At 53.1% G+C, this 10,920-nt stretch overlaps 3 protein-coding genes across 3 annotated transcripts; 2 read left to right on the top strand and 1 right to left on the bottom strand.

The window, feature by feature from the left end:
- Window positions 1–97: 97 nt before the first annotated feature.
- On the bottom strand, window positions 98–1,857 carry ATEG_03660 (uncharacterized protein; the record flags this gene model as incomplete). The annotated part of the gene is made up of 5 exons (XM_001212838.1): window positions 98–266; window positions 356–381; window positions 436–765; window positions 852–1,779; window positions 1,835–1,857. 5 exons carry the CDS (start codon window positions 1,855–1,857, stop codon window positions 98–100), a joined length of 1,476 nt encoding a protein of 491 aa, XP_001212838.1.
- A 1,145-nt stretch (window positions 1,858–3,002) lies between these two features.
- On the top strand, window positions 3,003–4,674 carry ATEG_03659 (glycosyltransferase family 20 protein; the record flags this gene model as incomplete). Its single annotated transcript, XM_001212837.1, has 5 exons — window positions 3,003–3,306; window positions 3,368–3,743; window positions 3,796–4,166; window positions 4,230–4,569; window positions 4,623–4,674. 5 exons carry the CDS (start codon window positions 3,003–3,005, stop codon window positions 4,672–4,674), a joined length of 1,443 nt encoding a protein of 480 aa, XP_001212837.1.
- Window positions 4,675–8,932: 4,258 nt separating this feature from the next.
- On the top strand, window positions 8,933–10,396 carry png1 (peptide-N4-(N-acetyl-beta-glucosaminyl)asparagine amidase; the record flags this gene model as incomplete). The annotated part of the gene is made up of 3 exons (XM_001212836.1): window positions 8,933–9,505; window positions 9,739–9,931; window positions 9,981–10,396. The coding sequence occupies 3 exons, from the start codon at window positions 8,933–8,935 to the stop codon at window positions 10,394–10,396; spliced, it is 1,182 nt and encodes a 393-aa protein (XP_001212836.1).
- Between the last annotated feature and the right edge of the window lie 524 nt (window positions 10,397–10,920).

Raw genomic sequence — 10,920 nt, 5'->3', positions numbered from 1 at the left:
CAAGGCGTCATTTATGGCCTCGGCGACCTCCTTGAAATCCCATGGATTGACCAGGAGCTCGTGACCATGGAAGATAGACGCGCTTCCGGTGAACTCGCTAAGAATAAGGGAGCCATGGCGCTGGGATGTCAGTTTGCCATCTTGGCAGTGGAGGTAATCGTGGCAGGTCAGATTCATGCCCTCTCTCAGGCTGGTCACCATGAAGATTTCGGCCATGCTGAGTAGCGCCAAGAACTGAGAGTAGCTGATGTCCTGTCGAAGGAAGACTAGCGGCTGGTGGGTAAGCGTCGAATAGGCAGAGTTGATTCTCATGGCAATCTTCGAGACTTCGGCTTCGAGTTCCGGTAGCTCTGACGTAGAGGCGACTTGGATGAGAACGACCTAGTCATGTCAGCATCGCGGGTGTCCTATCTTGGGAAAGGGTGTTGGACTTACATTGTCTCTCCACTTTGGATACTTCTTCAGGAACATCTCATAAGCCAAGAGCTTATGCTTGATACCACCGGGTGCGTCCAGTCGATCACGCGCGACTATGAGATGCTTGCCCTTGTACCGAGAGCCAATGTTCGCTATCCAATCCTTGACCTCGGTTGCCTCGCGCAGCACATCCAAGGCTCTGGTATCAATTCCCATGGGCTGGTTCTTCACATGAATAAAACGGCGTGCCAGTCGGACGCCATCGACGGACACCTCTAATTTGAGAAGTCGACTGCATGACTGGAGGAAGTGGTAGCAGTACTCCTCGGGTCTGGAACCCAATGAGATCTGCACCCAGAAAGACCGTTAAGTAGGTCGTTTCTGGGGGTTCAGACACCGGAACACTTTCGAGGACTGGAACGCAGCATGCATACAGAAGCCGATCTCTGCTTGTGGGCATTCGTTCGCGGAGCATAGACGGTAGAAGCAGAAGATGGGTAGTCGTGGATCCAGATACTGTCACCGGGGCGCCAGTTGGCAGCTATGGTGTTTGCAAACGCCTCGTTGACTTTGACATACTGCTTCCACGAGTAGTCGTCATATTCTGTATGTCTGGGGCTCTCTTGCATCTGATAGTGGAAGGCCGGCCACAGGACCGCACGACAGAAGTGTGAGTAGTGACCTTCGAATTCATCATCGCCGACAAAAACAGTAAGCGACTCAAACTCATCCTCGAGAGTCTCCGCAATGCTAGCACGCGTCGCATCCTTGAGCGAGTCGGTAGGCATGCCCAAGGTACCCACCCACATCTTGTCCGGGAGCAATCCGATCTCTTCAGCTGCGTTGACTGCATTGCGCAGACCTCCGTTGCCTTGTTCTGCTGCTTTCACGACCCAGTCGTCGGAGAGTAAGGCGCGTGGGCTTCCATGGTCCTCTTCGGAGTCTGGGGTTACCAGCGCATTCTCCACGTATGGGGGCATTGTCAGGACCAGGTCATCGCTGGGTTCTGGCCGACTGAGAATCGACGATCCCGGGGGAATGGTCGCTTTAGAACGGGGCTGATTGAACTTGCGACTGCGTCCCCACGAAACCGGGCGAGGATCACTGGGACCCGGTCCATTGGGTTCGTCGGCGGTGGCAAGCTCGCCCGCAGCGTGCGAGACGTAGGATTTGAAAATCCTCTCATCCTCGGTCGTCGCACCGGGTGTGAGAGAGAGGCTCAGACTTTTCTTATGACCTCTCCGACGTGACTCTGCCAGTCTACCGACAACCCGGTCACTGTCGACGGACTGGCTGGTGGATGACTTGCGCCGAGCATGCCTCAGCTCAGTAGCTTGGAAGTCAATGGTATAGGGAAGGAAACTATGAGGGAGGGTCAGCGGCTGTCGGATGAGGTACTGGGAAAAGCGGAACATACAGCGAGACCACGAAGACCGTCATTGGGTAGATGGGGTGTTGTGAGAGACGATGTGTGATGTGAAGTCAAGGCCAAGGAGTTGAATGGTAGATTATGAATCAAAGACGAAGATACATGACATGCGATGAGATGGCAGAAGTAGAGGTAGCCTGTTGTAATTGCGATGGGGTGATCGATGGGCCTGTCTGTGTAACTCGGACCAAGGGAGACTTTGCTGGTTGCCGATGGAAGAGGAGGGCAGCCTGACAACGAGATATTAAGTCCTGTCGGATAAAGCAGAGTAGGATCCTGAAAGTTCCGGCAGGCAGCCAGGCATGCTGTTCAGTAGATAGAATGCAAACGAACCACGGGAGAGTGACATGGATCATTGGACCGCGGAAACCTGCGAGCTTATATTGAAACATATGATAGCGAGAGGAAAAGAACCTTCTGGGCTTTTCGCGGGGAAGGAGAAGAACAGGAAACAGGAGGGATGCGCCATTTCGGCATCCTTCTGGGCATCCAAGAAGTCATCCAGCATTGGGCGCAGGCAGGGAAGGGAGGGGTGAGATGGAATCTGAAGGAATTGAGGTCATTGGACTTGGTTCACGTTGGGAGATACGCCACCATCGTAGAACAACAGAGCAGATACTAGATCAACAGAGGGACTCACTTATCTGCCAGTGTTGTTGATCTATTTTGCAACTCAAATAAAGTACTCCGTAGTGGTGACGTTGGGTCCCGGCTTGATCCGCATCCAAGTGCGTGCCCACCCCAGTGGTGTTTTGTGTCCATTCTATTCGACAGGACATTGGGATATCGGACGGAATCCGATGGAATCAACCCGGGTGGGCATGAGAGCAGACGAGGAACCAGGACCAGTGACGTAGAAAGGAGAGCGAAGGCGTGGGAGAGGAAGAGAAGGCGGAAGAAAAGCAGGGAAAGGTTGGGCTATACAAGAAACTCATGGACTGCCTGATCGGTGCAGTGGAGTGCCTGAGGTTCTCCACCGTCGTCCGCTATCATTAAGTCACATTCCGGACTCTGTCCGCTTGTCTCTTATCGCTCCATTCGGCCATTTGACGACCTTCCTTGTCTTGTCTTCTTCCCATCCTGCCTTTACACTCTATCGTACATTGTCGTACATTGTTCTTCTTCACTCCCATACGCTCAGAGTCAGGCTTCTCCGATGCCATCCATTGAACCTTCCCCGCCAGGCGAATCTCGCCTGCTGATCGTTTCAAACCGGCTTCCCATCACCATCCGTCGCTCTGATGGCGGTAAATATGAGTTCTCCATGTCTTCAGGCGGTCTCGTCACCGGGCTGAGTGGCCTCTCCAAAACCACCACCTTCCAGTGGTACGGTTGGCCTGGGCTAGAAGTGCCAGAAGATGAAGTTCCCTCGGTCAAACAGCGATTGAAAGATGAATTCAATGCGACTCCGGTGTTTATGGATGATTTCCTCGCTGACCGCCATTACAATGGATTCTCTAGTACGACACCCTCCGCCCTCTTTTACATGAATCCACACCCAACCACTAATGCCATGAGTAGACTCCATCCTCTGGCCTCTTCTGCATTATCACCCGGGTGAAATCATGTTTGATGAAGGAGCCTGGGATGCCTACCGCGAGGCTAATCTGTTGTTCGCAAAGACCATCGCACGCGAGGCCCACGACGGCGATCTCGTCTGGGTGCACGATTACCACCTCATGTTGCTCCCCGAAATGCTTCGCGAACAGTTCCGTCTCCTGGGGAAGTCCAACATCCGCGTGGGCTTCTTCCTGCACACCCCGTTCCCCAGCAGTGAGATCTACCGGATTCTCCCCGTCAGAGGCCAGCTCCTGCGCGGCGTCCTGAACTGCGATCTGATCGGGTTCCACACGTATGACTATGCGCGTCATTTCTTGAGCAGCTGCGCACATATCCTGTATGTGTTTCGCCGTGTCCCCCGTCCGTGTACCATCTAACTTCGTGAATAGTGGGCTCGTCACAACGCCGAGTAGCGTCAAGTTCGAAGGCCGGTCCGTGTCGGTGGCCGCCTTTCCCATTGGAATCGACCCTGAGAAATTCACGGAAGGGCTCAAATCTCCCAAAGTGCAGCACCGCATCTCGTCGCTGGAGAACAAATTCCAGGGCACCAAGCTGATGGTTAGTGTGGATCGTCTGGACTACATCAAGGGCATTCCGCAGAAGCTACACGCCCTGGAAGTCTTCTTCTCCAAGCACCCGGAGTGGGTCGGAAAGGTGGTTCTGGTCCAGGTCGCGGTGCCGAGCCGACAGGATGTGGAGGAGTATCAGAACCTGCGGGCGGTCGTGAACGAGCTCGTGGGGAGAATCAACGGGAAGTTTGGTAAGTCTCAGTTCAACGGGTAGTGCCTGACAGCAGGAGTGTCGTGCTGACCGCAACCGACAGGAACGGTGGATTACATGCCCATCCATTTCATGCACAAGTCCGTAAGCTTCGACGAGCTGATCGCTTTGTACGCGGCATCGGATGCCTGCGTGGTCTCGTCCACGCGGGACGGAATGAACCTCGTGTCGTTCGAATACATCGCCACGCAGATGAAGCGCAAGGGCACACTGATCCTGTCCGAGTTCGCGGGTGCCGCCCAAAGCCTCAACGGGAGTATCGTTGTCAACCCGTGGAACACGGAAGAGCTTGCGCGCGCGTACCACGACGCGGTTTCGATGAGCGACGAACGTCGAACAATGAACTTTGAGAAGCTCTACAAGTACATCTCCAAGTACACCAGGTATGTTGAGGAAGAGAGACGTAAGGGTGAATTTCATGGCTAACTGGATACAGCGCGTTCTGGGGCAAGTCATTCGTGTCTGAATTGAAGCAGACGATCTCATGACAGTCACCTTTTGTTTCTTCGTTGTCAGTGTTTCTAGCATAGCGAGTTCTCTGCATTATTTCGCGGCCTGGTATATGAGGCAACATACCATAATGATCTAGGTTTGATGAGTGTACGGTATCTGCGTTGAGCGACAGAGCTGACAGATCTACTGCCATTCTGCCATGATCTTCAGATTGTGAATAGCTAATAGTTTAATCGAGTCTAACTTACATATCTCAAATGCGGTCAATTGCAAGTCTATATCTAGGAACCGGGATGGATCTACCTATCCAGAACTCTACGGATCCCAGTACTAACGATTGGTCGATCAGATCGGAGTTAGTCAGCCGGCTGACAGATCCTGGCGGATCGACCCGATTAGGCAAGGTAGGCCATTGGCATTCCGCAGGGTCACCACCCAGGGTCGTACCGCGGCATACCCGTTGATGATTGGTATTCGAAGGGTCTCGTGGCGTTTCATCCGTCTGTTTCCAGACTGGCTGGAACGGGCCATGCATGCCCGGACCGGTGACGACGATGTGTCCAGACCCTTTAGCGCCGTGGCATATTGGGGAGGGACCCTTCAACATGGGGGATTTCCCTGGTTTTGCTGTTTTGTTCTTGGGCTGTACGGAGTAGTCATTGCAGGAGACCAGAGATCGTCGTCATGTTGAATTATACTTGTGGGCATTACACAGCATCAACGACACGATGTAAGGGTAGGGGGTCGTGCGATTCAACCTCTTGCTACAGATGATCCCAGCTGAACAACAGTATCCGATCGATATTGTGTTATGGGATACTTATTGTTGTGAACTACATGTATTGGCGTCCGCGAAATCAGATAAGCAGTCACATAATAAATTCGGCCACGGAAACGATGGATACAGTAGGGTCCAGCTAGTTGCAGTGAGACATAACTGTCTGGGAAGAGGTATGCATGTTGCAGAAGCGAGCGATATCAAAGTCAATTGCTGTCCATGACGTGAGCATAACATAATCCCAACATGACGATCATGGGGACCCCTCTCCTTGATCAACCCCTCCCATCACGATTATATCATGCATGTCAAACATACAGGAATGGCACTCACTCGGCGTGTTGAGATCCTGCTAGGGAGCGACCGATTTGCAATCGTTTCGTCAGGATGCGTCCAGACCAAGGGTAAAGGCTAGTGAACAGGATGGATGGATTGTATGGGGGATCCACATCTGGCATGGAACCACCAACCTGGATGAGCAGGACTTTGTTCGGCTCGGAAGGCTGGGAATGTCCCCTTCCGAGGTGAATGCGGAGCCTCACCTCCCACACCGCCCCAAGGGTCCAAGTGTGGCTTGGCCATCGACCAGCACAGCCAAGCTGAAATTAATCTGGTGACATTGCCATGATCTGGGAATTTCTAGCAGTAATCTATGTACTATAATCTACTATAGAATCCACCTAGCTCTTAGAGATAACTAGGAAACAGTGATGGTGTTCACCAGATGCTAACGACAAGTCCTGACGGAAACGACTGGACCCTGAATAACTACCCAGAGCTTTACCCTTCCCAGAGCGGATGAGGCATCCACGCCAAGCCCCCTGGATAGGGAAGGGTCATCTCTAGGGCTCGGGTAAGGGCTCCTCGACCTTTTCTTGTCAGGGCTGGTTCTCCGCCCAAAACGGGTCTAGCGCCATGGGTCCTGGAAGTAAGCTCTAGCCAGATCTTGTACACTGCCAAGACGGACGCTTGCGCGTCTCCGCCACCCACCCGGCCTATCTTGGAAGGATGCGTAATCCTGTAACGCCGGGCCCTTTAGCTTCAGACGGCGTCCGCTCTTCCAGAGGTGAGCTCGTCCCCGGCGAGAGGGTGTTTTTTATTCTTGGTCTCTCCAGCATATCGAAAGTGATTCAAGCATTCAAGACCCTGCAATGTCCTCGGCACCACAGTTCTTGAGAACAGACTCGGTGATGTCGGTGGCAATGGGCCGCGGGCATGCTATCGTAATCATGGGCGGAGGTGGACATCACCAACTGTCAATCAGGTGGGGATGGATTCATCAGAGTGCAGATGCCGCGTGTATGTTCTGGAGCTAACCGCAGCTCTTGCCCACCCTTCGACACACAGGATCCGGCTCTTACTAGGTATATATACAGACCCGGATGTGTGCATAAGGCGCAGCCCGTACGTATATCCGTATTATTGCAGGATGGCTCCCCATCAACTCCAAAGCCGACGATGGACACGGCCCTTACTAGGCCCGACGACAATCATGGTCCGATTTGAAGGGAACGAGCCAACCCTGTCGGGGGAAAAGTTTTGCAGCTAATCAAGATCACCGCGATCAGCACGACCATCTGACTGTCTCACTCTTTCAGGGTCTTCCTTTCTCCTGTGTACAGTGAATTAGACGATGAAGCCTTTGCTCCCGTAGCTTAAAGAGTCTTCAGAGTCTTCAGGCTAGTTTCAGATATGCGTAGGTACCTGCGTAAGGATTGTACACCGTAGGAAAATATCAGGCACCGTGATCATCTGCCTAGAAAGGATTGCATGTCCACCGGCGATACGTCAGCTGATGATAAGTTTTTGGCGGCCCATATAATTAACTCGATTATTGCCCAGTTCCTCTGGTACGCTGGGGCATTAGGGAAAATATTCGTAAGGCTACGGGTGCAGCCGCGCTCTCAGAATTTCCCTCTTGGGTAGTCTCTCCTATTCTCTGGTTGCCAAACTCGGTTGATTCAGGACGATCGCTTTTTCCCCCTTCCCGACTGATTATCTACCCCGGGATTCTGTAAAATCAGTCGCGTCGTTTACGCTTCGGGAGGGAAACCCGCTAACGACGGTGTTTGATTGGACCGTGGTACGGCGCACGGTTGCGCGTGCTAATGGTACGATGGTGACATTTTAGTGTGTTGATCAGGGAGCCGCGTCAGTCTGACTGGCGGTAGTAGCGATTTACGCGGTTTGTTGGGGACAAAGCTCAGAGCAGTAGATGGATATGGGGATGAAGAACGATAAGAGGAATCACTATCATGGGGTGAGGGGAACGGGGGATGATGATGACGATGTTGGGAAGCAAAGGTGGACGATGATGGACATTGGAGGCGTGTCCAGGCTTGCGTAGTCGTCTTGATAAGTGGGAAGAGGCGTACACTAATACTGCGTACCTGTATATTTGTACTCCTTAAGAAGACTCATGAGTGACACCAACATCCACGCGGACAGAGCCAAGCTTTTTCCGAACGATTCATCAGCCGACTCCTCAACAGTGGAGGATAACACCCGATTCCTGAATACGGAGTAGGGCCAATATATCATCTGTATAGAAGATCAGAAGGAACAACAACAACAACAACAATAACAATAATGATCAAGACAATAATAACAATAGCAAAAACAGAAAACAACAACTAAACTATAATGATCATAAAGAATCAACGATAATAAGTAACTACAGTAGAACTACCTGTATACCAACACCAACAAAGAAACCGACGATGAGCAGCGGATGTATGCGTAGACATTCGGCCGTGCGAGGACGAGGCCAGGGTCTTGGCCATGGTTCCGTTAACTGTTTCGGGGCGGCACACACGCGGCTTGCCCTGCTGGCGGGCGGTCCTGATTGGGGCGACCTCCCCAAGGCTGACGACGCTTCGCCCTCACTGGGAAAAATAAAATAAGAAAGAATTAAATAAAATAAAATAAAATAAAGTTCAAAAAAATCGGTAAGAAAAAAAAAAGACCCCCATAACCCCCATTCTTACCATACAACCGCTGCACTGCTCTCATATCCTTCTTACTCACCCTCACCCTCGCTCTCTCTCTCTTCCCTCGCTACTCTTTCTCACCTTTTACCCCCTTCCTTGGGATCTTCCCTCCGCTTTCTACCCTCCCCTCTTCCCTCCTCGACATTCCGTCCATCGACCTTAATTAATATTCTTCCCTGTAGCCCTTTCGACGGTCACAGGTCTCTTCCCTCGCCATCTCGACCACGCCCCGTTGTCCTGGTTTCCGCCGAGTATCGGGTTGACTAGTGCCAAGCGTGGTTACCGCTTTCACTGAGTCGACTGTGCGACCGTCCGACCGTCATCATTCATTCATTCTTCCTTCGGACGACTATCCGACCGACCCTCGTCTTTCCTCGACCACCGGCTGTGCTGGGTTTGGGAATTGCAAGATCAGGGAGCTCGATCGGGCGGGTGTAATCGAAACCACCGATCTCGTCACCATATTCAATCTGGAGTGTGATCGTATCCGACCAGCGTTGGTGTCGTTCACCCCCTACGATCACCATGGCCGACAGACACCATCACCACGCCCGCCGGGCGCCTACCTCCGACACCCTGGACGCCTCCGAACTCACGCATGCCTTCGAACAACTCATGCGCAATAAGCGATTCAACCGTCTTCAGGAACACTCCCGGTCGCGGTCTCGAACGCAATCCCCGTCTCCTGCCTATCCCATGTCGCCCGGACAGTTCCCACCTCCTCCCTCGCGAGCACCGCCGCCGCCGCCGACCGCAAGCCAACAACCGTCGTCTCCGTCGACGCCGTCCTGTCAATCTCCTGCATTACGCGGACTTCCCATCGTTCCCGCACCTCCGCAAGACCCGTCCTCGTTGAAATTCCGCAACCTCCTTCATGTGCTGTCGGTCACACCCACCAAATACGAGAACCCGGGCCTTCTCGATGAAGCCCTCGCTCACATCCCCCTGGATCGACTGTACTCGGAAGCGGAAGAAGAGAGCCAGATCATGCAGGCCCAGGCCGCCAGCGTCCGTGGGACTCCCGAATGGGGGTACCAGGATTGCGTGATTCGGGCCTTGTTAAGGTTGGTTGACTATTCTCCAATGGGTCCCCTAGCAGTAAACTGACCGATTATTCTTCAGATGGTTTAAGAATTCCTTCTTCCAATTCGTCAACAATCCCCCATGCTCCCGATGCTTCAGACCGACGATCGCTCAGGGCATGACACCACCGTCGCCCGACGAAACGGCTCGCGGCGCCACACGAGTCGAACTGTACCGATGCTCGGAACCCAGCTGCGGCGCCCACGAACGGTTTCCCCCGTTATTCCGATGTTTGGCAACTATTACAGACGCGTCGGGGTCGGGTGGGCGAATGGGCCAACTGCTTCAGCATGTTCTGCCGAGCCCTGGGTGGCCGTGTGCGATGGGTGTGGAATTCGGAGGATTATGTGTGGACGGAGGTTTACTCGGAACACCAGAGGCGGTGGGTGCACGTCGACGCCTGTGAGGGCGCATGGGACCAGCCCCGTCTCTACACAGAAGGTTTGTCGCGCTTTCTTGTTGGTTTGTATTACCAGGCTAACTGAGTCAGGCTGGGGTCGCAAACTCTCGTACTGCATTGCATTTTCGATTGACGGAGCCACCGATGTGACACGCCGCTACGTCCGCAGCCCGATCAAGCATGGAGCGCCTCGGAACCGCGCCTCGGAGGAGGTTGTCCATTGGGTCATCCTGGAGATCCGGAGAAAGCGACGGGAAAACCTATCCAAGTCAGACCAAAAGCGACTGATGAAGGAGGACGAGCGAGAGGAGAAGGAACTTCGCAAATACACGGCCTCTGCTCTTGCCGCCGAGCTCAACAACCTGTTCAATGGCACCTCAAGCGCTGGTCGACCGGACGAGGTGAAGACCCCGGCTTCTCGAGAGGAGGCTGCTGCCGAATGGCTGAGTGCGCGGCAAAGGAGTTCCGGGCAATCTGGACCGGATCGATCGCAAGACGGCCGGTAGCATCTTCACCAGTCGGATGCTCTCTATTCTTGTTCCCTAATCGGTTGCTGTTCCATGAACAACACCCTCCATTCTGACCGGTACCACGGCGTATTCGGCGAACCGAGTCCGTGTGCTCGTACGCGAGTTGACACGAACCAGAGCTGCCGTTATGAGCCGTGTTCTTGACGCGAGAGTGCTGACTTGCTTCAGCCCACGATGCAACCCTGGAACCATCGTGGAGCCGAGTCCCCTCGTCAGGAAGTACGGCTCTCGCTTATCGATCTCGATCTCGATCGGCTACTCCCATTCCCACTCAGTAGGGATTTCCAAAAAAAACTGCTACGGCTTTATCACAGCGAACACAATTCACCACCTATAACACTACGTTGATCAGATCTCTTATATGTGGTCGCTGATCCAGCTATCTTTTCTGGATTACTAAAGATTTATACGTTCATTGTCAAAACACTTTCCTTTGCATTTCTTTTTCCTTTGGTTATGATGCATTTACTGAATACCACGGTGGGCGGATATATTGGGTA

This window comes from Aspergillus terreus, genomic scaffold, assembly GCF_000149615.1.
Source record: "Aspergillus terreus NIH2624 scaffold_5 genomic scaffold, whole genome shotgun sequence".
Lineage (NCBI taxonomy): Eukaryota > Fungi > Ascomycota > Eurotiomycetes > Eurotiales > Aspergillaceae > Aspergillus > Aspergillus terreus.
The sequence above is the reverse complement of the archived record's forward strand: the minus strand, read 5'-3'. Positions and strand labels throughout refer to the sequence as shown.